General features: G+C 45.2%; 1 protein-coding gene across 1 annotated transcript in view; it reads left to right on the top strand.

Annotated features, from left to right (window-relative positions):
• The window catches only part of LOC105004031 (C-C motif chemokine 3-like), a 32882-nt gene extending 5997 nt beyond the window's left edge, over positions 1–26885 (top strand). The window contains exons 3-4 of the mRNA XM_010861523.1: positions 25897–26011; positions 26415–26885. Of these exons, the coding sequence (XP_010859825.1) occupies positions 25897–26011; positions 26415–26505 (206 nt within the window). The 3' untranslated portion in view covers positions 26506–26885. The remainder of the gene's footprint in view (positions 1–25896; positions 26012–26414) is intronic.
• Positions 26886–27740: the final 855 nt, after the last annotated feature.

Below are 27740 nucleotides of genomic sequence, written 5' to 3'. Positions count from 1 at the left end.
CTTGGGGTTATCTAAAGTTGCACAACTGTGTGGTCGCCCAGAGAAACACTGGAATGCCTGAGGTGTCTCTCTGTTCTTGCCCTTTGAGCGAAAGACTGGTCACTGCACCCTTTCTCCCTACATTGTGAAGTCTGGGAATGCTGAAAAAGAAAAATCTCATTTAATTTTGCACAAGGAATGTTTACTTACTACAGAAAAGTCAGTAAGTACGGGACAAATTGATGGCAAGATGTGCCTATAATCATATTACTGGGAGATAAACATAGTTATGTGTATGCTTATATCCTTCCACATATATATTCTGAGGGTAAGGCCTTTGCACCACAATGAAGATCCCACATGCTGCAATTACCAACAGACGCAGCCAGGAAGAAAAAAAGAAGGGAAGGAAGGAAAGAAGATTTTTTAAAAAGAGCAAGAGAAGAACTGGATGGGAGTTGGAAAACTAAGAATGGGTGGAATAGAAGCCCTAGGAAAGAGAATAGCATATGCAAAGGGCTGAGGCAAAAATGAGGGTCAGACATTTGAGATGAGAAAAGAAGATTGGTGTGGCTGGAGCTTCAAAACAAGGGAGCAGGCTGAGCCTCAGGAGACAGGCAGGGATCCAATTATGGGGCATTTGGCAGGACATGCTACAAGGATTTTGGATTTTATTCTGGATATGATGGGAAGCTTTAGAGGGTTTTCAGGTGGCTGCAGTGGAGAATGGAAGGGATGCGGGACGAATGGAAGTGGAGAGACCTAGTGGAGCGTATTGTGGTCATCAGGGCAGGAGATAAGGACAATTTCTATTGGCGTGAGTTTTTTCATGTCTGCAGGTAAAATTTGTGTGTAGGAATCTATTGCAGTTACTTCAATTTTTAAATGAATATTCAGTAAAGCAACAAATTAAAAATACAGCTTACCAGTGGATAAAGAAGATGTGGTACATATATACAACAGAATATTACTCAGTCATAAAAATGAATGAAATGATACCATTTGCACCAACATAGATGGACCCAAAGTCTGTCATACCGAGTGAAGTAAGTCAGACACAGAATCAGAAACATCATATGGCATCCCTTAGATGTGAGATCTAAAAAGACATGATGCAAATGAGCCTATTTACAAAACAGAAATTGCCTCACAGACTGAGAGAATGAACTTACAGCTTCTGGGTGGAAGGGGGAAAGGGATAGTTAGGGAGTTTGGGATGAATAGGTACATACTGCTATATTTTAAAAGGGTAACCAACAAGGACCTATGGTATAGCACAGGGAATTGTGCTCAATGTATGTGGCAAGCTGGATGGGAGGGAGGGGAGTTTGGAGGAGAATGGATACATGTGTTTGTATACATATGGCTGAGTCCCTTTGCTGACCTCCTAAAACTATCACAACATGGTCAATGGGCTATACTTCAATATAAAATAAAAAGTTTTTAAAAAGGAAGAAAAAATATAGCTTCCCATGTTTCACCCATCTTAGCCTACTTATAGCAAAATTTAAGAAGTCCTTAATGAGTGCTTAATCAAGTAGAACAGATCAGTCTTAAACAATCAGTCCCATTTAAATTTTTGTGGATTAAATTTTGATAAACAATTTAAGCTGCTTTAATTAATTTATTCAATTTTAAAAAGTACTTTCCACACCCGATCTAACACTCAGAACCTTCCAAAGTACTGCACTCCTGTAATAACAATTAAACTTATGATTATAGAAAAATCAAGTTGTGTTAAACATGTCAATGTTCTCTATTAACTTAGCCAAGTTCTCTTACATCTCTCAACTCAAAAATAACAAGCAAAAAATAAATTGTTTAATTACACATTTTATATTAGAATTACAAGGATAATCTGTTATATACCCTAAGAGGCCATTAAAAAATGTAAGTGCTCTAAGTTCAAAATTATATACATGATTCCAGTGATTGCAAATTTATGGCAATTCCCTGGTGGTTCAGTAGTTAGGGCTCAGCGTTTTCATTGCAGGGAGCCTGGGTTCAATCCCTGGTTGGGGAACTAAGATCCAGCAACCAGCATAGAGCTGCCAAAAAAACCCAAAACCTTTTAATTAATCTCTGCATCTGAATATTAATATTTTGGACCTGATTTATATATTTTTAAAATTAATTAATTAATTGTTTATTAACTTATTTGGCTGACTTGAGTCTTAGTTGGTCCACAGGATCTTCCTTGTATCAGACGGGATCTTTCCTTCAGCGCACAGACTCTAGTTGGGTCATGCGGGCTTAGTTGTTCCAAGGCATGTGGAATCTTAGCTTGCCACCCAGGGATGGAACCTACGTTCCCTGCATTACAAGGTGGATTCTTAACCACTGGACCATCAGGGAAGTCCCCACATCTTTCTAGGTTTAATTACCACCTTTGTGAGGCTTACCCACTAAGGTGCAGTGTTACTGTCTTACACAAATTGAGATTACTGGGCCAATTTTATACGGTCTCCACCAGTTCATCATCCCAGCACTGGAGGATGCTTAGTAGACAGAAGCCAGCACCTCCACTGAGGGTGTAGCAAACATTCCTAACGGCCATGCTAGACTTTTCTCCTGTCTTTAGCTCTTTCAGGACTTCCCTCGTGGCTCAGATGGTTAAGCGTCTGTCTACAATGTGGGAGACCTGGGTTTGATCCCTGGGTCTGGAAGATCCCCTGGAGAAGGAAATGGCAATCCACTCTAGTACTATTGCCTGGAAAATCCCATGGACAGAGGAGCCTGGTAGGCTACAGTCCACAGGGTCACAAAGAGTTGGACATGACTGAGTGACTTCATTTCACTTTACTTAGCTCTTTCAGGACATTCATTACCCTCCCCTCTGGCACTAAGGACACTTTAAGCCAATCCACCAGCCCTGTAGATCCTTCTGTAATTCTCTGTGCTCTGTGTGGGTGGAATCTTGCATCTCCTTCTAAGGTTACAGCTGACGCCCTGCAGCAATTTCTTCCCACATAATTCAGTTCTGAATGCCTGCGGTCTTCCTGGTGCTCCGCCTTGACTCCGGGTGCCTGGTAGGATTCTGTGCACCGGCCAAGCTCTCACCCGCTTCTGAGGCACATCCTGAGGTCAGGCGGGTGAGAGCCTGGATGAGGGTGGTGGTGGAGAAGCCAAAGTGGCTGGAATTGAGAGAGATTTTGAGAGAGTTGACAGGATTTGTTGATAGACAGGATTTGCTGATAGATTGCATGGATGGATCAGGGAGAGTGTTTCAAGGGTGACTTCCTGTTTTCATCTTGAGCAGCTTGGAGGATGAAGGTTCCATTCCTGAGGAGGGGGGCTCAGAGAAGGAGCGCAGCCGCGGTAGTTATAGCTCCACATTCAGGGGACGCTCGGTATCCACCCAGCCCCCCGCAGGCCTGAGCACCCCAGTAACCCAGGAGGAGAGCCGACCTGCCTGGCAGCGGGGTGAACGCCACGGTATGCCACTTGTAGAGCCTGTTGTGCAGAGGGCGTCAGTGGCCCCTGCCGTGCCCACCTCCTCCCTACCCTTCGCCCCTGCACTCCCGCCCGTCCTTCCCGGAGACCCCAGGTCTCCCCACCTCCTCACTCACGCTAGTCCCTTTGGCTTTGAGATTTGAGCTTCCATCCCATTTTAGTGTGGATGGAGGTGCAGAGAACTGGTTTTCTGATGGGATTTGTGTGAGCCCAAGAGCACAGGGGCGCTGAGGACTGGAGTTTGGAAGAGGAGGGGGCCGTCCAGTGAGGAAATGGCCTTGGCCAGGGCAGCCGTGGGCTCTGAGGACAGACTGTGCTCTTTTCCTGACTTTGCCCCTGACAGTAGGTGGTCGTCCGCTCCCCACCACTAAACTCACGGATGGACAGAGACCTCTGACCTCTGGGGTCGAAGAGCATCCTTCCTGCCCAGGAGTTTAGGGTTGAGGCCGACAGACATGGCATGCCTTCCCCAAGGACTGAGTTGGAGGGCGTCTGCTGGGCCACACTGGTGTCCCTGAGGCCCTTCTGCAGTCTGTGTCCAGTGACACACGGCCAGACTGGCATCAGCCTCTGCCTCCTGCCTGCCTCCCTTTCCTCCTCACGCCCACAGAGCACTGCCCTGTACCTGCCTCTGTCTTTAGTTGAGGAGGTGGTGAGGATGGCCACATTTCCAAGGTCACTTTTACCCCAGGTGTCAAGGATAAGGGTCAGGCGGCATCTAAAGAGACTGTAGGACTTCAGTGTTGGGGTGCATGTGTTGGGGACGGAGCACGGATTTGAGGGGAGAGCACAGATTTGATGAGTGAGCACAAGGGGGCGCTATTTATAGGCGGTCGAGGAGGGCCCAGAGAAGTAAATGTTTTGAATGGCAGAGACCTGGGGAAGAGCTTTCTAGGAAGGGTGAGCCGCTCTGCCCACTTGGACGAGGGAGTGACCAGGTGCGTTTGCTGTGCACCTGAGCTCTGCACATGCAGACAGAGGGTCTCCCCACGGTCGTCTGCATTCACACTGTCTGCCTTGTCTAAGCACCCTGACTGGGGTTACTGTTCGTCCTCCTCCTGGTCCTAACTACGCCTCCATCATCCCACTATTTACATCTACTCCTATTGAAATGTTTACAAGCCCCGGATACGCCGTAAATACCATAGAAGTGTCTGTAAAATCAAAGAAATGACCAGGCTGTCTGTGGGAGAACCAATTTAAGCCACCAGTCCCTTTCTGCAGCACGGATTTATTTCAAGACCTGAGCGCGGGCAAGGGGACGACAGATGCTGTCCGGAGGCCACAGTCTCCTCTGGCCCCAGGAGGCGGAGCTTCACGGCAAAGCTTCAGGAGAGCGCAGACCATCAGAGCATGAGCACGGAAACGCGAGCACGGGCTTTCATTCGGGCCAGGACTCGCCCAGGGCCCATCTGGGGTGAGGGAGCTGGTTGGGGAGGGGAGGTGGCTCTGTGGCTTCTTCTCATGGTCCCTCGACTGTGAAGGTCCCACTGTTCCCAGCTCCCTTGGACGTTTGGCCCAGGTATTTGATGTACTTCTGCACCCAGGCCTGGCTTGGGTCGGCACAGATTGATCGCCCACTTCTGGTCTGGAAGCTGAGGAGCAAGAAGGAGAAGATGAGAAACGGAGAGTCAGCAGGCAAAGAAGAGTCCGTCCCACCACCCCAGCCTCTCCTCCGACCCCCACCAGCAGCTGCCTCCTGTGTCACCCCCACCCCACCCCACTCTTGTCACTGTTCCTAGAGAGTCCTGTCCCCCTTCCCTCTCCCAGCCCTACTGGTTCTTGAGATTGCACCCTTTCCATTGTACTTACATGATCCCTGGCTGGGGGCACTGGTCCTTCAATAATTTTCCACAGGAGAGAGTGGGATTGCCATTGACATGTAGGAGAAACAGCAGGTATCAGCTGGTTCTGCCACACCTAGGGCTGTAAGATGCTGGAAACTTCTCCATGAGAAAGCTTAGACCTCTATATGCACCCCCACAGCCCCTGAGGAGGGGAGCGGGAGTGTAGGGCGGGAAACATGAGACAGGAGCATCTGGCAGGAAATGTTATGATCTTTCTCCTCCCCACCCCACCCCCTTTTAAAACATCTTCTGGCTGCACTCCCAGGCATGTGGGATCTTAGTTCCACAGCCAGGGGGGGAACCAGTGGCTCTGGCAAGACAGAGTCTTAACCACTGGACCACCAGGGAAGCCCCCTCCCAGCCCTTAAATTGTTCTCCTCTGAGACATCTCCTCCCTCCCACTGCCAGCCCCTCCCAGCCTCATCTCCCAGACCCTTTCCAGGGCTGGGATGAGACTCTGTGGTCCTAGTGTTTCAAATTTCTGATTGTCCTCAGGATTCAGAAATAAGAAATCAGAATTCCTAGAAAATCTCAAATCATAAATTATTTCATATTTGTCTTTTTTAAAAAATTAAGATATAAGTGGATGTATAACATTGTATTTATTTTAGGTGTACTGTATGCTTAAATTTAAAAATTTTTAATTTTATTTGAAATTACTTTATTTAAACTTTATTTTATTTTGAAGTATAGTTTATTTACAATGTTGTGTTAGTTTGTATATTTTTTGCAGCACTTTATTCTCAGTTTTTAAAAATAATGTAACTATATAGTAAACAACGGATCATTTTTTGCTGATAGGGTTTTTTTTTTAAGTTTCAGAGGTTTTCTGTAAAAATAAATAAATCCAAGGTAATAATAAATGATGTTTCTATATATAGTGACAAGATGATAGACTTGGTAACACATTGAATGTTCTCTAGCAAATAGAGACAGTTGATAACAGAAAACATGAAGGGAGGGTCCATTAACACAAAGTAAAGGGTTAATGAAAATCATTTAAAAATTGAAAAAAGTGCTTTAACTATTTGATATTTAAAAGATTTAAAATTTATTATTCAAAAGTAAAAATTTTAAACATAGGAAGCATTGAGACTTCTCTGGTGATTCAGTGGTTAAGATGCCACACTGCCAATGGGGCCCAGGTTCGATCCCTAGTCAAGGAACTAGATCCCACATGCTGAAATGAAGACCTACTGCAGCCAAATAAATACAGCAAACAAAAAACCCTAAACAAACAAAATAAAACACAGGAAATGTTAGGTGCAAGCTATTTGCAGTCTTTACTTACCTTTGTTTAGCTTCAAATATTTCAGACATAGAACATTTTTTCCATATTGGGTTAGCCAAATTGTTGAAAGAATGTCTAAATGCATTTTCAAGTTGGAGTTTGAATACTAAATGCTTCATATAATCTAATTTCCTATTTTAACGATGGACATGTCTGCTTGTCCTGAATTTAGTTTCTCCTTTCAAATTGGTGTTGCTTTGGCAAATTTAAATTTTACAGAAAAGTTAGCCAATGTTTCTGCTGTCACATCCTAGTATTCTGTGACATTTACACATTGACTCTGTGTATTTCTTCTGTCAAAGCATTTATAAAGAACTATCATATCACCTTCAGCAATTATTCAAACCCTGGGCAATTGAACGTTATGGGCAATGTCAGTGAAAATTATTATTCAAATAACATAATATCCACATCTCTGAGCAAGAATCACAGCTGGAGTTGCCCAGTTAAGGACATAATTTGCTTCTCCCAACTTGTTCTTTCTTGAAACACCACTTCTATGATTGTGAAAGTATATGAGTTTTACAAACTCATTAGCATTTCTTAGCTTTGAACTCACACTTTTACCAGTGCAATGGTCTCAAGCTGCCGGATGGGGATGACCTCTCCCCTAACTGCTCCCAGTCGCTCCACATGCTGATCTTAGCCTTGAACCTTGAATCTTAACTTACCGCTTTTGTTCTTGATGTCAGCAAATTCCTTTAAGTCAGTAACATCTCTCTGTTGAGTGTCATGCGAATTCTATCAGAAAATTAGAATACTTTTTCCCATTTTCCCAATTGCTCTACTGAGTTTTGGGGGGGACTTGTAATTTAGAAAAAAGCATATAATTTCCTGAGAAATATAATTTCCCACATGAAGGTGTTAGTGGATGCCTAGGGTGGGCCACAGCAGGGCGGGACTGTTCCCCTGCATCTGAGAGGACCCTCCCTTACAGGTCTGGCAGTGGTGGGGACTGTTAAAAGTGTGAGGTTTGCTCAGCTCAGAGGATCAGGGCCTTGGCTAGGAGGCAGGAAAGCTCCATTAGTCCTTGTTTCTTCTCCTGAAAGCTCTGTCACTCCAGGCAGGACACCTACCCTTTTTGAACCTTTGTCCTTAAAATGGCAAATAGTAGCCTTAGGGCAATTACTGTGTAAACTGATATTTATACTGATGATTGTTTTGTGCAATAAAGGCCTTGTTATCCCCACGGAACAGATGAGGAAGCTGTGGGTCAGGAAAACTAGACAAGACACAGAAGGTCACAAGCTGGCCAGAGCAGAGTTTCCAGACCCAGGCTCCCAGAGGGAGAGATGATCTGCTTCTGCCCCCAGTGCATTCCAGCGTGTTGCCTGAGCGAGTGGCACAGAGTCATCTTTTTATGTATATACGGGATAGATCCTCTCTCATGCTGCTGGGCAGAGCAGCTGCAGCTCCAGGTTGGGCATGGGGTCACCAGGTCAACACTGACGCACTTACCACCACTCTGTACCCAGACAACCATTCTGTGGGTCATTTTCAGTACAGTGTTCAAAAACATTACCTGTGTTAGACAGCATTCCATCATAAAATAGGCCTGTGTTGGATGATGTTCCCTGACTGTCGGCTAAGGTGAGTTCTGAGTGCCTTTGAGATGGGCGAGGCTAAGCTACGGTGCTGGGAGGTTAGGTGCATTATATGCATTTTCAAATTCCGGTATTTTCCATTTCCGGTGCGTTTATCGGGAGATAACCCCCTCGTGAGTCAACGAACATGTGCGCTGAGACTCCACTACAGGCCTGGTGCCTGGCTTAGTTCCTGAGGTGGCTCATCTCCCTTCCTCACAACCACCCTTTGAGAAGTTATCACTGATCCCATTTGCAGATGAGAAGTCATATGACAATAACTGAAATTATTGGAAAGCAGTGAAAAGCTCTTTCGCAGTCAAAATTCCTGGAAAATAGCTGTCAAATATGCCATTTGACATAGTAGGGTGTCAAATGATAGTCCTTGCGTGGAGTGTTGTTCAGTCTTCGATTTTGGTTGACATTCATCTCAGGAGAGTTGTTTCCTGGGAAGCCTCCTCCCAGGTCCCTCTGTGCCGCCTTCTCCCCTGGCTCCAGCCCCCTGCAGAGGGCCAAGCAGGCCTGTTGAGGGAAGTGAGCTGGGGATCAGGACACTGGGGTTTAGCCCTGCCTGCTCTTCCTGTAGCACAGGTATTTACCGAGAGCTCGTACATGGCTCTGTGCTGTGTACACACTGGACAGGTCTTGCAGGGAGAGGAGGGAAGCTGACCCGCGTGTCTCAGGCTCAAAGTCCCCGAGACCACGCAGACCACAGCTGGGTGTGGCAGGCAGTGGGGACCCTGAGGCCTGGGCAGCGCCCCCTGTCTAAGGGGACAGCACCTCCACCTCAGTCCCATTTGGAGGTGAGCTTGTGGAAACTTGGGCTCATGTCTGCTTGGTCTTCCATATTTGTGAAAGAAATGGGCAATAGGGATTTTTAATGTTACCAGTTTTTCAATGTTGGTAACCATCCAAAGATGGTCAAACGAAGAGAGCATGATCCTTTGTGGGTTCCTCTCGCCCAGACTCTGCTCCTGCCTGGAGGCAGCTGAGCAGACACCTGGAGGGCTCTGGGTCAGCTTCTCGAGGCTGGGGACCAAAGGCCAGGAAGGCTGTTTTCAGAGGCAGGTTTTCCTCACCCCAGGGGAGGGAGAAGTGAGCCTCAACCAGAAATAGGGAGATACCCTAGGGAAAGATGCTGTTTTGCAGGAACCCCAGACCATGTTTTCTAGACCACCCACAGCTCCTCACTGCAGCCCCGCACCCTGCCCACCCCCACCTTCAGTCTCCAGCCCCTGTGTTCTCTTTGTTCAGAGCAGTGAGAGTAGCAGGTCTCACCTTAATTAGCCTCCGAGTGCAGGACGGCAAGAGTGAGGAGGAAGGCCAGGGTGGCCAGGCTGAACCTCATCGTTCTGGGTGCCGACCAGCGACAGGAACAGGGCTGGGCTGAGGACTACTGGATTTTCTGGCTCCTTGAAAGCTGGGCTCTGAGCCTCCTTTATTTGCTGCTCAGGAAGTCAAAACATACAAAAATTTGAGATTGCATGGCAGTTTTGATTCCTTGGAGTTGTAATCAATGCTGCTGTGCAGTGCATGTGCTCTGTGACCCCGTGGACTGTAGCCCATCAGGCTTCTCTGTCCATGGAATCTTCCAGGCAAGAATACTGGAGTGGGTTGCCATTTCCTCAACCAGGGGATCTTCCTGATCCAGGGATTGAACCATCTCTTATGTTTCCTGAACTGGCAGGCGGATTTTTTTCTTTTTCTTTTTAATATAAATCTATTTATTTTAATTGGAAGCTAATTACTTTACAATATTGTAGTGGTTTTGCCATACAGTGACATGAATACCAACAATGAGAAAACAGAAAGAGAAATTAAGGAAACAATCCCATTCACCACTGCAACAAAAAGAATAAAATACTTAGGAATATATCTACCTAAAGAAACAAAAGACCTATGTATAGAAAACTGTAAAACACTGATAAAAGAAATCAAAGAGGACACAAACAGATGGAGAAATATACCATGTTCATGGATTGGAAGAATCAATATAGTAAAAATGAGTATACTACCCAAAGCAATCTATAGATTCAATGCAATCCCTATCAAGCTACCAATGGTATTTTTCACAGAACTAGAACAAATAATTTCACAATTTGTATGGAAATACAAAAAACCTTGAATAGCCAAAGCAATCTTGAGAAAGAAAAACGAAACTGGAGGAATCAACCTGCCTGACTTCAGGCTCTACTACAAAGCTACAGTCATCAAGACAGTATGGTACTGTCTTGATGTACCATACTGATAGATCTTGATAGATCAATGGAACAAAATAGAAAGCTGAGAGATAAATCCATGCACCTATGGACACCTTATCTTTGACAAAGGAGGCAAGAATATACAATGGAGGAAAGACAATCTCTTTAACAAGTGGTGCTGGGAAAACTGGTCAACCACTTGTAAAAGAAAGAAAACAGGCAGATTATTTACCAACTGTGCCACCTGGGAAGCCCTGTGACCAATGGCATACCTAAAATATGAGAACTCAGTCAATTTAGACAAAGAAAAGAGGAAGGCAGAGAGTGACCCTGGCTTTCACATTTGGCTGATGTCTTGAGGGTGGTGGTCAGGGAGGCCCGGAGACCAGGAACTGTGTCAGAAACAGCCCTCCCTCTCCCGGTCTCCCCTGGGACCCTGGTTAAGCCCCCTCAGTGAGCCTGACCTCAGGTGTGGACCATGAGCTTAGAGGCCGGGTGACTGTCTCAGGATCAGCAGCTCCAGCCCAATGCTGGAGACAGATGTTGGGGTGAATGCAGGGTTCATCCCGAGCACAAGGTCCAGGCCTGATGGGAGCTGGTGGGGAGCAGGGTCCAGGGGGTTCCTGGGATGGCTGGGCCTCACCAGCCAGGGTGGACTGGAAACCTTCACCTACATGGAACAGAAGGGCCCTCCCCCCTGCCCAGCCCAGGGAGCTTCATCAGACCCTTAGCTACCCAGGCAGGGGCCCAGGCTCTCTGCTCAGCCAGGCCAGCCTCCAGGACAAGACTGAGGGATAGTTTCTTCTGGACTGAGCTGGGGGACCCAGAGGCAGGGCAGTGTTGTCCACAGAATACAATTGTTGTCTTGTCACCCTAAGTGTGTGCTGCAGGGGCCATGCTCAGGATGCCAGGATGATTTAGTGACCGAGATGGAAGGTGCCAACCATCCTGGGTGCCTGGGACCAAGGAGGTTCCTGGGATGTGGGGCTTTCAATGCTAACACAGGGATGATTGCTTATCCTGCTAGGAGGTCAGGCAGGGGTGACTGTCCCCACCTCCAATCCCACCAAATTCAGATCAGGCACCTGTGTGGTTTTTTTCCCCATTTCTTTTCATTGTGATTACAATACATGTAATGTAGAATTTGCCATCATAAACATTTCTAAGGGTACAGTTCAGTGGTGTACATTCAGTGGTGTTAAGTACATTCATACGTTGTGCAGCCTACCCCCATCCATCCACAGAACTTTTTTCATCTTGCAAAACAGAAACTCTATTCCATTCAACAGTGACTTCTCATTCTCCCTCCGCAAGCCACTGGCAATCACTATTTTACTTTCTGTTTCCATGAATTTGACTATTCTAGGTATCTCACACATGAGTGGAATCATACAGAGTTAGTCTCTTGGTGACTGGCTTTTTTTCTCTTAGTACAGTGTCTTCAAGGTGGTCCATTTTGGAGCACATGTCAGAATTTCCTTTCTAAGCCTGAATATTACTGCACTGTCTATATACCATGTTTTGCATGTCCATCCATCTGTTCATGGACATGGGATGCTTCCACATTTTAACTATTGTAAATAAATGTTGCTATGAATGTGGCCATACAAATATCTCTTTAATATCCTGTTTTCAATTTTTTAAAATTTTGAATTTATTCATTTTTTAATTGAAGGATAATTGCTTTACAGAACTGTGTTGGTTTCTGCCAAACACCAACATGAATCAGCCATAGGTATACATATGTCCCCTCCCTCTTGACCCTCTCTCCCACCATCCTCCCCATCCCACCCCTCTAGGTTGTTACAGAGCCCTGGTTTGAGTTCCCTGAGTCATACAGCAAATTCTCACTGGCTATCTATTTTACATATGGTAATGTAAGTTTCCATGTTACTCTCTCCATACATCCCACTCTCTCCTTCTTCCCCTTGTTTTCAATTTTTTTAGCCTATACACCCAGAACTGGGACTGTTGGGTCATATGGTAAATGCATTTTAAATTTTTTCAGGAACTACCACACTGTTCAACAGGCATGGCATCATTTTATATCCCCATCAACATTGTACAAGAGTTCCAATTCCTCCACATTCTCACTAACATTTGTTATTTTCTGTATCTTTGAGAGTAGCCATACTAATGGTGTGGGGTGATATCTCGTGGTGTTAAGTATCTGTGTTTTTATCAGTTTTACATAGTAAGGTTCCAGTTTGTTTGCAAAGAAAATGTCCCCTACTAATAGGAAAAAAGTCAACCCCCTGTTCTTATGCAAAGAGCAGGAACTTTTGATCTAGTCAGAGGCATTGTTTCAAGCCCAGGAATTCACCACTTACAAGCTATGGGACCTTTTGGGTAATTTTGTTAAGCTTTTAGAGATTTGCATGCTTACTGAAAGGTGTTTGTGTTACCGACAGTGAGGTCCAGCAGCTCACCACTCAAAAGCCAATGAAGAGGCCAGGTTGGTGGAAAGCAAAATTCGCTTTGTTTCGGATGCCAGCAACCAGCAAGAATGGATGTCTGTTCAAAGGCCACCTCCCCACCACTGACAATCAGTGAACAAGAGCTTTTATAGACAGAGGAAGGCAGATACATGCAGAAATAGCACAGGCAGCTCCGACAGTCATTTTGAAATTGTCCTCAGTGGTCTGACCTGCATCATCTTGATTATTTTACATACTGTTAATCTTCAGTTCCAGGGTTGAGTCTGGTTCTCAGAATTGTGGCAGCTTATGTCACAGCTACAGTCTGGTCATCACGTAGGTCACGTCTCCCACCTCATGAGAGTTTCAGCATCTATTAATAAAAGACAACTCACAGGATATGGATCATAATATTATCTATGGTCCTTGAGAAGGAGCTAAAGGTCCTTGACTATGCTTAATGAACACACTATTATTACATAGTCTCCTGTGACTGTTTTCCTTTGTTTCTGCATGCTCTTACTTCTTTAAACTTATTCTTTGGCAAAAGTTTTTCCACAGACAAATGGCAGGTAGAAGATATGGGGGACAAGAACCATAGGTCCTACCCCATTGCATATGTACCCTAACAATCTAAGTGAGTGAAATTTTCCTTATGTGCCCATATTGAGACCTTCCTTAGGGCTGAGGTTCATTCATTCAGTAGTTTTTTTTTTTTAATGTTACTTTATTTTTAATTTTTAAAATTATTTTCTAATTTAATTTTTTTAACCCATGTTTATTGAACTGCTACTGTGTTCCAGGCACTTTCTAGAACTTGAGGATACAGCAGCAGACAAGAAAAGCAAGGCTTTTGCTCTTCAGGTGCTCAAATTCCAGAGGGGAATCAGACAAGCAACGGAGAGGGAGATGGAGGTATAAGCTAGGAAGAGAATGAGCCAAGGTGTTGCGATGGAGCCTGAAGGTTGAGTGAAGGTTACTTAGTAAGCCAGTTAGGGGAACCTCTTCAGGGGGGCTGTCGTTTCAGCTGGGACTGGCTTGTTGAGGAGGAGCTGGGCTTGCAAAGATCAGGGGAGGTTTGTCCTGGGAGTGCGAACAGCAAGGCCAAGACTTAGAGGTGGAAATAGGTTTGGGACATTTGAGGAATAGGCGAGCAGGTGACTGAAGAGAAGGGAGGTGAGGGCCATTGTCCAGGTCCTTTCTGTCTGGTCACTCGACAGTTTACTTTCCCTTTCGTCCATGTGGGCCCTGAAGGTAGCTGCATCCTGGAGAACAAGTGGGTGGATGTAACAAGAGCTCTTGTCAGTTGCTTTAAGGGAAAACAGGAAGAGAAGACTGTGAATGCCTCCCCCTGAGACTTCAGTCTCCCCACTGTAGGTGGATGGAGAGGGTCTGAGCTGCCTGATTTCTCCCAGCAAACCAGAGCCCAGCGGGGAGCAGGGCCTCTCCCGGTTCTTTTTAAGTTCAGAGAGATGGAGGTGCATGTAGTGGATGCCTCTGACGGCTGTCTTTGTCCTCCTTGCTGACTGTGGGCTCCTGGGTGTGCACCAGGAAGGGGCAGGTGGCCGACACTGGCCTTTGTCCCTTGGTAAGCAGAGCATCAGATGTGGGGGAGGTTGGGGACACACGTGGGCAGGAGGAGGGGAGAAGCTGATTCATTCACCTCATCACTTGCGTCCCTGTGCCAACTTCTGGATGCTTGAATCTAAGTTCCTGGTAACACTCAGGTATCTGCCTTCCGTGCTTTTGTAAGCAGCATGCATGCGTATCCTCAAGCTTTATTCTTGCATAACTGACCCTACTTATCTACTTAAAAAAGAAGAGTTGGAGTAAGAGAGGGGTCTTGAGGAGGATTAAGGCTCCAAGAGATTTGAAGTAGGGGGTAAAGTTGCTGTTTTTGTTTTTACACTAGCACAAAGGATAATATGCCAGCCCACAATAGACTGTACGTGAGTTTCCTGAACTTTACTGTTTTTCCAGCTGGTTCTGGGTTACTTTTGTTAAATGCTAGAGAGCCTTTGTTCACAACTTTTTCCAGCTCACATTTCCTCAGATGTCCACTGCTGCCAGAGATGGAAGTGGAGTTAGTCCGGTTTCACTTGCCCTAGCTTCACCCATGCTGACTTTCAGTGAACACTTCCTTTTCAAAGTGCCAACAAAGGATTTCTCACCAAGAATTGCTTAGACATAGAATCTTGCCCTTAACGAGATGGGGTGGATGATCCCTCTCAAGTTCATGGAATCCATCTTCTTTACTATTCCTTTTTTGGAAAGTCAAAAAAGCATTGAAGACCGGAACTGGGGGTGACTGGAGGGGAATATTTTAATCACAGTGTTGGTGTCATGGTGTCAGTTGCACAACCCAGGGCTGTCAACACCCTTTGGTTAACAGAGGGATGTTCAGAGTATCTGCATGAATATCTCAGTTTCTCCATTGGTTGGAAATACTTCTGATGAAATTGCTTGTTCTTTGAGGTCTTTCTGAAGAAATGATTTCCTAGTTAGAGGGTGGCCAGGAGCTGGTATTGCAGCAGGCTTCCTTCCAGGACAGATAGATCTGTGAAGTGTGTGCTAACTGCTGCTCCCCACAGAGCAGAAGGTGCTGATGTTCTTTCACAACTGATCTGACCACACAGATGTGATATCAGCGATGATGCCACCAGTGGTCCAGGTCAGAAATAGCCCTCACCATCTGGGCTGGCAGATCCACTTCTAAGATGGCTTCTTCAGTCACATGCGGTGCCTGGGCTGGGAATTTCACTGGAGCTGTGTACATATGGCCCTTCTAGACGGCAGTCTAAGGGGTCAAAGATGAGTGTTCCAGGTGAATAAGGAAGAATCTGCCTGGCTTTTTATGACTTAGTCACAGAAGTCCTATTGTATCTCTTGCATCATAACCTGTTGGTCAAAGCTGTCACAAGCCTGATCAGATTCAAGGAGAGGGGACCTAGATCCCTGCCTCTTCTTGGGAGGAGTGTCAAAGAAATCATGGCCATGTTTTAAAATCACTATAGTATCATTTTATCTGTAAATGTGTCTATAAGCTTCTTATTTTTTATTTATTTAAAAATTTTAATTTAATATAGTTGATTTACAATATCATGTAAGTTTCAGGTGTTCAGCACAGTGCTTCAGTTGTATTAGCTTCTTTTTTTGCTGTAACAAATGAACCTCAATCTTAATGGCCTAAAACAACACAGATGTATTCTCTTACCTTTCTGGAGGTCAGAAGTCTGAAATGGGTCTCTACCGGGTTGAAATCAAGGTATCTGCCTTCCTTTTTTGGAGGCTCTAAGGGAAGATCCATTTTCTTGTCTTTTTTTTGACTTCTAGAGGTTGTGCCACATTCCTTATCTGTAGCCAGCAATGGACAGTCAAATCTTTCTCACATTGCATCACTCAGACACTGACAGTCTTGCTATCCTTATGAGAATCCTGATAATGACACTGGGTCATGCAGATAATCCAGGATAATCTCCCTATTTCAAAATCAGTTGTCTATCTTGATCCCTCTTTTCTGTGTAATGTAACATATTCACAGGTTACAGTGATTAGGACATGGCCTCTGAGAGAAGGGTCATTATTCTGCCTACTTCAGTCTATATCTTAAGAAAAAAAAAAAAAAAGAATAAAAAAAAAAACAGTCACAGTACCATTGCTTATTGGCCATCTGTATGTACTCTTCCCTGAAATATCTGTTCATGACTTTGGTCCATTTTTTAATTGAATTGTTCATTCATTTGTTTAAGGTTGAATTTTGAGAGTTCTTTATATATTCCAAATATAAGAGCTTTGTCAAATAAGTCTTTTGAAGAGCAAAACTTTAAAATTGATGTGCTCCAATTTTATCAATTTTTCCTTTTATGGGTTGTGCTTTGGGTATCAAATTTTAGAACTTTTTTTTCCTTGTCTTAGGTCTAGAAGATGTTGCTCTTATTTTTTTTTTTCAAAAAGTTTTGTCATTTTTTGTTTTAAGTTTAGGTTCATGATGTATTTTGAGTTATTTTTTGGGGGTAAGGTATGAAATTAAGGTCAAGTTTTCTTGGTTTTGTTTGTTTTTTTGTTTGTTTTTGGTTTATAGATGTCCACTTACTTTGGTACAATTTCTTAAAAAGTTTATTCTTTCTCCATTATCCCTTCTATAAATGTTTGCTAGAATTTGCTTTTGAAGGCTATGAGAATTTTGGTAGGGAGGAGGACTTAAATTACTTAATAGAAATAATTCCTTAATAGATATAAGACCATTCATATATTCCATATATTTCATGTCAGTAAATTATATTTCTGATAAGGGCGAAAGAGACTATACTCCAAAGAAACAACAAAATTTAGCAAGCATGTACCAGCCTGAGCTGGGAGAGAAACTTGGGTCTGGATTTTGAGGGTGATTTGATCAAAGACGAAGCACAAGCAGGAGTCAAGATTGCCAGGATAAATATCAATAACCTCAGATATGCAGATAACATCACCCTTATGGCAGAAAACAAAGAGGAAGTAAAGACTCCCTTGATGAAAGTGAAAGAGGAGAGTGAAAAAGCTGGTTTAAAACTCAACATTTGAAAAGCAAATATCATAGCATCTGGGCCCATCACTTCATGGCAAATAGATGGGGAAACAATGGAAACAGTGACTTTATTTTCTTGGGCTCCAAAATCACTGCAGATGGTGATGGCAGCCATGAAATTAAAAGACGCTTGCTCCTTAAAAGAAATCTATGACCAACCTAGACAGCATATTAAAAGGCAGAAATATTACTTTGCCAACAAAGGTCTGTCTAGTCAAAGCTATGGTTTTTCCAGTAGTCATGTATGGATGTGAGAGTTGGACTATAAAGAAAACTGAGCGCTGAAGAATTGATACTTTTGAACTGTGGTTTTAGAGAAGACTCTTGAGAGTCTCTTGGACTGCAGGGAGATCCAACCAGTCAATCCTAAAGGAAATCAGTCCTGAACATTCATTGGAAGAACTGATGTTGAAGCTGAAGCTCCAATACTTTGGCCACCTGATGCAAAGAACTGACTCCTTGGAAAAGACCCTGATGCTTGGAAAGATTGAAGGCAGGAGGAGAAGGGGATGACAGAGGATGAGATGGTTGTATGGCATCACTGACTCAATGAACATGAGTTTGAGCAAGCTCCAGGAGTTGGTGATGGACAGGGAAGCCTGGCTTGCTGCAGTCCATGGGGTTGCAAAGAGTTGGACATGACTAAGAGACTGAACTGAGCTGAACTGACTTATGAGGAAATTGTTTCTCCAGATGTGGGGCCAGGAGTTGGCATCACCCAGGGATCAGCTTGGGCTTCCCTGGTGGTTCAGATGACAAAGAATTTGCCTGCAGTGTGGGAGACCTGGGCTCGATCCCTGGATTGGGAAGATCTCCTGGAGGAGGGCATGGCAACCCAGTGTTCCTCCAATATCTTGCCAAGAAGACCCCATGGACAGTGGAGCCTGGCAGGCTACAGTCCATGGGGTCACAAAGAATCAGACATGACTGAGCAATGAAGCACAGTACACAGAGCAGGGATCAGGCTTAGCTATTTCCTTTCCATGTGACAGATTTCTCTCTGAAGTGAATGATCAAAGCCTTCTTCCACAGAGCAGGACGCCCTGATGGACTCCCACAATTGTCCTAACTGTATAAACGGGACATGCAAAAAACACCAAAAAGGATAAGGCAAGCTTAACCACGCCCTAGATGGAAAGAACGGAATTGGAAAGCCTGGAGGTAGAAGGACGGTGAAACTCAAGATTATCTTTCCAGTAATTTGTCTATTTGTTGAATACTCACCATAGACCTACAAGTCTGGATTTAACGCTTAGGAGGGTCAGCAGCTGTAAAAATGGCCATACTCTTTGATCCAGAAATTCTATTTTTCAGAACCTATTTTATGTAAATTAACTCACAAATGGGGAAAATTTTAAGGACAGTGGTTTTTTTGTGGTAGTTTATCTATGATCATATAATTGATAGCCAACTATATAGTCTACATTGCTGGACTGGCATAGTGGTTAATGTTTAAGAGCCTAATGCCAGCCTCTTAAACAAATAGAATGACATGGAAAGACTTGATTTTTAATATTACATATGAATAAGCAAGATGCAAAAAATGCAATCCTGGGAAGAAGAGAAAAACAGAAAGAAATAAACCTACTTTATATGCCGATCCACTCCTCACCCCATGTCCCATGGGCTGTCTCTTCTCCACAAGCCCGGCCTTTCACTAGGAAGGAGGAATGATTCTGATATTACACCAGGATAAGAACACATGATCATCGACAAATTTTTGACAGATCTGGAGAGAAATGAGAGAAACAGCAGGCTGTGAGGTGTCTGCCCTAACCATGAGGAAGTGGCAATCAAGAGCCCCAGAAAAGCCAGATCAATTTCTTCCCTCCTCGGAGGGTGGCTGGCCAGAAGTTGGTGATGTTAGTGCTCAGGGCTGCAGAGTAGAGCACAAAATGAACCAAGTAAATTAAGCATTTCTTCTTGACCGTGAATTACTGTTTTGAATCTCTGCCTATCTTGTTCTCAGTGTCTGTCTCCCTCTTCAGCGAATATAGCTATTGGGTCAGGGAGCCCTTGTTCCATCTCTTTTAGGGAAATTCATCCTGTCCACAGAGACAATCGCCAGCAAGATGCCACCTTCTGTACATCACCCAAAGGCTGGAGCTCCTTGAGAGAGCCAAGGGACTCTGTCATTTTGTTCATCCTAGGAACCAACTGGACCTGGCATTTGCATCTTATTAGTGAATGCCAGAGAAGGCAATGGCACCCCACTCCAGTACTCTTGCCTGGAAAATCCCATGGATGGAGGAGCCTGGTAGGCTGCAGTCCATGGGGTTGCAAAGAGTTGGACACGACTGAGCGACTTCACTTTCACTTTTCACTTTCATGCATTGGAGAAGGAAATGGCAACCCACTCCAGTGTTCTTGCCTGGAGAGTCCCAGGGATGGGGGAGCCTGGTGGGCTGCCGTCTATGGGGTCACACAGAGTCAGACACGACTGAAGCGACTTAGTGGTAGTAGTGAATGCGTTAGACCTCAATTTTCCCCACTAACAATGGGTCTACCAGATCCAGAGACAAGATAGTTAAAACTTCCTGAGAAGTTTGGGAAATAGCTCAGAATGTTTTAAAACCTTCTGTGAAGTTCTTTGCTTTCATGTGAGAAATCTCAACCATAGAGTTTAAGTGATGTGGTTTAGACATCCATCCAGAGCACTGAGAAACAATTCTAAGAGAAAGGAAGGATGAGAGTCTTGTGATACAGACAAAATTCATGAGCTGAGGGATGTAGTGAAGAGATGGTTGACCAGAGCAGCATGGGAACTCATCAGTGATAGGCAGGAAGAGGGCAAAGCCAAGATAGAATGGGGCAAGTGCTGCTGCCTCCATCCTTCGGGAGTCCATCCTGTATCCTTGTCCCTTTATAGGCAACTCTAGAGCATGAGAAGCTGGAGGCTGGGCGTGATCAGAGGGGAAGTTGCTGCATGGTGTCTTGTTATGAGTTGCACATGTTGGGGTCCCTGGGGTCACACAGAGGTTCAGAGCATCCAAGAAGAGCCCAGTTGCTCATTTGTTGGGGCTGATCGGCTGGAAAGGTTTTGGCCAGTGAGATGATGTTAGTGTCAGAGCCGTAAGGACATGGAAAGATCTACAGATTAATAGTTCCTCCCACAGAGCAGATCTGATGCTCTGCTACAGCTGTTCCGATCACAGAGGGTGACACCTTCGGGTGATGTGACAGCACCCCGAGCACACAAGTCCCACTGGAAACCGCATCCTGGGTGAAAAGGACCATGACATCATGTTGCTCAGACCACTTCTGAGGAAATGATTCATGAACAAGGAGGTGGGGGAGCCAGGAGTTGCCGTCACTAAGGGACCAAGCTTAGCTGGTCTTCTACCACGAACAGAGCTTTATGGATCATACCATTCCCTTTTGCGTTTCTCAGAGCAGACGTTTCTAATGTTCTTCACAGGTGTTTTGACTGTGACATATCTACTGATGCTGTAGAGTCTTCAGTAGCCTGAGCTGTGTTTGATCAAAACTCAGATGGACAGAATGAAATTGGGGAAGTCTGGGACATGACAGATTTGATGTGATAGATAAATCTGGCTTTTAAATCACTGTTTCATTCATCAAACATTCACCAGTCCCTACAATATGCCATTAAAATCTTGTTTAACAGTTGGGTATATAAATGAATGCACATTAGTCATGGGGTGTCTCTATAAAGCAGGAGTCCTAAATGTCATTTTTTGGCGCAGAAAGTCTACAGCTAGGAAAATATCCTATGGGGAAAAAACCTCATTTGTTGAAAAAGGTTTATGCATATAGATATTTGGTGAAGCATATTTATAGCAATTAAAAATTGAAAACAGTCCAAATGTGCTACAGTAGTGGATGACAATATTAATACGCTAGGCTGATGGATGAGGAAATTAGGCAGCTCTTAAAAATACTGGAATGAGTTGGAAACGTCTTGTACTGTTAAGTGTAAATAAGAAAAATAAAAATTTGCATTCATATCATGGCTACAATTATGTCCCTTCCCTTTCCCACATACATGGTAAAAAGAGATAAAAAGCAAATAAGTAAATGGAACTATCATAAGCCTAGGAGAAAATACACTTGAAAGAAATAAGCCAAATTAATAGTCATTTGCTAAGTCACTTCAGTCGTGTCCGACTCTGTGCGACCCCATAGACGGCAGCCCACCAGGCTCCCCCATCCCTGGGATTCTCCAGGCAAGAATACTGGAGTGGGTTGCCATTTCCTTCTCCAATGCATGAAAGTGAAAAGTGAAAGTGAAGTCGCTCAGTCGTGTCTGACTCTGTGTGACCCCATGGACTGCAGCCTACCAGGCTCCTCCATCCACGGGATTTTCCAGGCAAGAGTACTGGAGTGGGGTGCCACTGCCTTCTCCGTTAATAGTCATTAGGTTTGGATAATAGAACTTTTCCTACCTTTAGGGAAAGACATTTTATTCAGATTGTGCCTGAGTTCATTTATGCCAGAATAAGACAGGAAGAATGTAGACGAACACCACCCCCAACCCCAGCTCCACATCCTTACTTGCATTTGCCACACTGCCTACCCAACTTTCAGAAGTGAAACAATTCTCTATTCTTTTCTGCATTTTATATATATTTAAAATCAGCTTTAACTACTTTTGAGAGTATTCTATAGTCAACATTACAAATTATGATTTCAGAAAAGCCCAATTGCAATTTAAAACACTAGCAACATTACTTTCTCTCCACTCCCTCTTATGCAGTGGATGAGACTTTTTGAGAAGATGTGATGGCTGAGTAGCAGCAGCTATTTCCCCACCAGGAGGTGACAAGCCCAAAGAAGAAAAGCCAACAAACTGTTGAAGGGAGATATTTTCAGAAGAGTCGTTAATGATGTCATTGAAGTGCTAGACAAACCCTGGAAATGCCTTGACTTTACAGTAAGGAAACAGGAAATGTTCTAGGATTCTTTAATAGCAAGGACTTCCTCTAAAATTTATTTACCTCCACAGTTTCTAAGGGCAAATTATTACTACAAGAGGTGAATTTGTTATCATATTTAGTTGTAAGTGATCTTTTAATTTGGAGAAGGCAATGGCACCCCACTCCAGTACTCTTGCCTGGAAAATCCCATGGATGGAGGAGCCTGGTGGGCTGCAGTCCATGGGTCCCTAGGAGTCGGACACGACTGACAGACTTTACTTTCACTTTTCACTTTCATGCACTGGAGAAGGAAATGGCAACCCACTCCAATGTTCTTGCCTGGAGAACCCCAGGGACGGGGGAGCCTGGTGGGCTGCCATCTCTGGGGTCGCACAGAGTCAGACACGACTGAAGCGACTTAGCAGCAGCAGCATCTTTTAATTGTTATAAATAAGCTGTTATACAGATGACCTCATCATTGTGCTTATGTCCATAAGATAGATCTCTGGCAGAGTTTTTCTGTTTAAAGGGTAGCAACAGTTTAAGGGTCATCATATTAGCTCCCAATTAGCCCAGCTAGAAGGTCTTGTAGGTCTTCATAGAACTGCTCAACTTCAGCTTCTTTAGCATTAGTGGTTGGGACATAGACTTGGATTACTGTGATATTGAATGGTTTTCTTTGGAAATGAACCGAGATCACTCTGTCATTTTTGAAACGCAAGTACTACCTTTTGGACTCTTTTGTTGACTATGAGGGCTACTCCATTTCCTCTCAGGGATTCTTGCCCACAGTGGTAGATGTAATGATCATCTGAATTAAATTCACCTATTCCCATCCATTTTAGTTTACTGATTCCTAAAACGTCGATGTTCACTCTTGGCATCTCCTTTTTCAGTTCAGTTCAGTACAGTTCAGTAGCTCAGTCGTGTCCGATTCTTTGAGACCCCATGAATCGCAGCATGCCAGGCCTCCCTGTCCATCACCAACTCCCAGAGTCCACCCAAACTCGTGTCCATCGAGTTGGTGATGCCATCCAGCCATCTCATCCTGTGTCGTCCCCTTCTCCTCCTGCCCCTAATCCCTCCCAACATCAGGGTCTTTTCCAATGAGTCAACTCTTCACATGGGGTGGCCAAAGTATGGGAGTTTCAGTTTCAGCATCAGTCCTTCCAATGAACACCCAGGACTGATATCCTTTAGGATGGACTGGTTGGATCTCCTTGGTCCAAAGGACTCTCAAGAGTCTTCTCCAGCACCACAGTTCAAAAGCATCAATTCTTTTGTTAGCAAAGTAATGTCTCTGCTTTTGAATATGCTGTTTAGGTTGGTCACAACTTTCCTTCCAAGGAGTAAGCATCTTTTAATTTCATGGCTGCAATCACCATCTGCAGTGATTTAGGAGCCCAGAAAAATAAAGTCACTATTTCCACTGTTTCCCCATCTATGTTCCATGAAATAATGGGACCAGATGCCATGATCTTCATTTTCTGAATGTTGAGCTTTAAGCCAACTTTTTCACTCTCCTCTTTCACTTTCATCAGGAGGCTTTTTAGTTCCTCTTCACTTTCTGCCATAAGGGTGGTGTCATCTGCATATCTGAGGTTATTGATATTTCTCCTGGCCATCTTGATTCCAGCTTGTGCGTCTTCCCGCCCAGCATTTCTCATGATGTACTCTGCATATAAGTTAAATAAGCAGGGTGACAATATACAGACTTTATGTACTCCTTTTCCTATTTGGAACCAGTCTGTTCCATGTCCAGTTCTAACTGTTTGACCACTTCTGATTTACCTTGATTCATGGACCTAACATTCCAGGTTCCTATGCAATATTGTTCTCTACAGCATCAGACTTTCACCATCAGACACATCCACAATTGGGTGTCGTTTCCACTTTGGCTCAGCCTCTTCATTCCTTCTGGAGTTATTTCTCTGCTCTTCTCCAGCACTTTGGGCACCTACCAACCTAAGGGGTTCACCTTTCAGTGTCATATCTTTATGCCTTCTCGTACTGTTCATGGGGTTCTCAAGGCAAGAATGTTGAAGTGGTTTGCCATTTCTTTCTCCAAACAAGGGACTAGCTATTCTGTGTCCGTCAGCCTGTTGATGGTGATGTCTGCAGGAATTTGACCGGACTGTACTTTTTGTGGGGGCCCCACAGGTATTTCCCCAGCTGGAGCCAGTGTTCAAGCTGGACGGGCCATTAAGGTTCTTATTATTAGTGTAAGACAAACCTCAATAACCATCAGGGGACTTTGAAAGACAAGGTTTGTTACTTGGAGTTCCAGAGGGTAGACAGCACGGCTGCGGCTGCACAGTGAGGTCTCAGAGGGAGAGGGCTCAAACCTGGGGCTCTGCCTTTATTGGGGTGAGGGTGGGGTGACCAGAGTATTACAGGTTCACTCTTTATTGGTGAATTTAAAAGATAAGAGAGAAAGTGTGGAAGGGAAAAGGGAAGCCACTCAAATGGTCAGTTATCTAGGTCATCCAGAACTTTCTAAAAGGGGAACTCCATGGGTAGGGCAGCCTGGCCCATCGTCTAATTCTGTAACGGGGGATGTGCTTATTCAAGATGGATATCTTTGAAATGGATGCCTCGCAATCAAAAGCTTAAGGTAGAATGTTTGAGGAATGAGCCAAAGTCTGAAAGCCCAGCCTCACTCCGGCCCCTTCTGCAGCTGAGTATTCCCCAGATCTGTCCCTACCCAGGATGTGCTTTTAGCTTGGGTTGGGGGGCTTCTCAAGACTCTGTGGTATTATCGTCTAGGTCAGAGCTGTGTTGTCGGGACAGCTGGGGGTGGGTCCCAGAAGGTTCAGCTCTGTGGGGAGATGCTTGGTGTACAGACCTGTCCTTGTGAGAAAGCACCACATAACCTTGTCACAGGGTCACACCAGCCTCTCACCTCCTCTCACTGGGGAAACCATTTCCCCATCAAGTAAGCAACACGAGCGCTCCTGCAAATACGCTGAGCCCTTGTGGTGACCTGAAGCTTTGCTGGCTTCTGCCACTCACAGCATGATACCAACGCCGTGACAAAAAAATACACCCCCCGCCTCGGTCTCCACAAGTTTCTGTCCTCTAGTGTCCCAAGGCTGCCTATAAAGAGAGGACACAGCCCAGACCCCAGCAGGAGGCTGCAGCTTCAAGTCTCGAGTCCAGCTCCTGGGCCCACCTGACTCTCTCACCCACCCAGCATCATGGAGATCCCCGGGGCCACCCTGGCTGTCCTGCTGCTCACCGCGGCCCTCTCTGCCCACACCTGCTCTGCCACCTGTGAGGCCTGTCCCCAACTCTTGGCCGGGGTCTTTCACCTGAGCCCTTAAGTAGAGAGCTTCAGAGAGACTTCAGACACTATTTCCTGAGCAGAACTTTCCTTCCCAGGGTGGTTTTTAGCAATTCTATTCTCTGGCTCTGAGAGACAGTGGCAGGGAAGCCCATTTTATGGATTCCTGGGAAAATGAGGCCCAGGTGGGATTCTGACAAAAGCTGGAATCTGTGTCCAGTGGGCTCCCAGTGTAGCCTTTGGTCTCCTCTGGAATCCAGTTGAAATAACACCACTTCCTCCTGGATTCCCCCGCCCCCGCCCCACGCACTGCCTCCTGCAGGTCTCCTGACCCTCGAGGGGCCGCTGGCTGCCTCTCCCCGTGAACAAGGACTTACCACGGTCTGTCCCCTCTCTCACAGTTAGTACCAACAACCCGACGGACTGCTGCTTCTCCTTCGTCTCCCGGCAGATCCCACGCAAATTCGTGGACGACTATTATGAGACCAGCAGCCAGTGCTCCAAGCCCGGCATCATGTAAGGGCCAGCCTTCCTGCCCGCCCTGGGGAAGAAGCCTGGGGGTCTGAGGCACCTCCTCAGAGCTCAGGACACCAGGGGGGCCCCTGCCGTGTTTTCTCACCTGGTTTGGGGCCTGCAGAGGGTCCTGAGGGTCTGCCCCTGGGCAGAGGGAGGAGAGGGAAGGGGTGACAGCAGGAAGCTGTCCTCTTTCTCATTTGCCAAACAACGGTGCTGGCTTTCCAAGGGGACCCCCATAGGAGACCCAGGAAGGTCTGTGAACCCCAGGGTTAAGGCGACATGATTTGAGCATGTGGACAGGCCCTGAGATGTCCGGGGCAGAAGGAGGGAGGGGTCCCTGGGGGCCCAGGATCCCACCCACGCTGCACTCACCAGTGTGTAACCCTTCTGCTGCTCTCCACAGCTTCAAGACCAAAAGAGGCCGGCAGGTCTGTGCCGACCCCAGTGAGGACTGGGTCCAGGAATACATCAGCGACCTGGAGCTGAATCCCTGAGTGGCCTGGGAGCTGCAGGGAAGATGTTCCCTCTATGGACAGTCAGGGACGCAGGGCAATGACCCTGGGACTCCAAAAGGCACCTCTTCTGTGGGTCACACCCCATCCCCAGCCACTCACTTCACTTTAATGTCTCCTATTTAATTTTTCTCATTTATTTCCACCGTGGAAGTGTGTGATGTCTTGAATATCTGCTCTGACCCCCTCTTCCCCTTCCTCCGTAACTGTCCTCACTCTCAGTACGTGGATCAATCAGTGTGATTGGCGCTCTCCTGGCACCACTCGTATCATACATGCCAAACAACAAATGCTGGTTGAGTGGTTTTGCCCAGGACTGTGATTCAAAATATTGAAGGCTCTTCCATAAAAGGTAAACCAGCCTTTTCCTTGTGGTGACTCTCTTGATTTTGTCTTCCCAGCAGCCAGAATCACGGGTAGAGATTAATACGGGGTGAGGAGGGGAGAATAGGGAAATATGAAAAGGGGCCGACCACGAGTAAGGAAAAACATCCTAGAACAAAAACACCAGACATTCCCCTGGAGATACTGTCCAGGAAAGTTAAAACCGGCACATTAATTTTTAAAATTTATTTTTATTTTTTAAAAATATTTCTTTGTTTATTTTTGATTGTGCGGGATCTTACTTGCAGTGTGTGGGCTCAGTAGTTACAACACAAGGACTTGTTTGTTCCATAGCATGTGGGGTCTTCGTTCCCCGACCAGGGATTGAACCTGTGTTCCCTGTATTGGAAGGTGGATTCTTCACCACTGAACTGCCAGGGAAGTCCCGACATGTTATTTTATAACCAAATCATAACTTACCTACTTAAATGAAAACCAAGGTGGTGTGTATTTGTGCACACAATTGCATTTTTGTATGTGATTTCCTCGAAATAATGGCTCACACTTGTTGAGGTCTTATCAAGCGCTAGGTTTTATGATCAGTGTGTATAGTAGTGCTGTGCTTAGCGCTCACCTTGGTGACAGGTAAGCCAGCCCTGCCTGCAGTCTAACAAGAATACCCTACCCGCCCATTGATGGAGAGTCTTGTTCACCTTCTCCATTGCTCTGCACTCTGCTTTTTTGAGGAATATTCTTCAAGCCTATATCTGAGCTGAGACTTGGGGGCTAGAGTGGCCAGAGTTAAATTTAAAAATATGGGATGAAGAATTCTTTAGCATAAGGATGTCCCATGCAATTGTTGGGACATACTTATACAAAAATTATTTGTTGGG

The sequence above is a fragment of the Bison bison genome, unplaced genomic scaffold, assembly GCF_000754665.1.
Source record: "Bison bison bison isolate TAMUID 2011002044 unplaced genomic scaffold, Bison_UMD1.0 scf7180017864472, whole genome shotgun sequence".
Classification (NCBI taxonomy): domain Eukaryota; kingdom Metazoa; phylum Chordata; class Mammalia; order Artiodactyla; family Bovidae; genus Bison; species Bison bison.
This window is presented reverse-complemented; position numbering and strand designations above follow the sequence as displayed.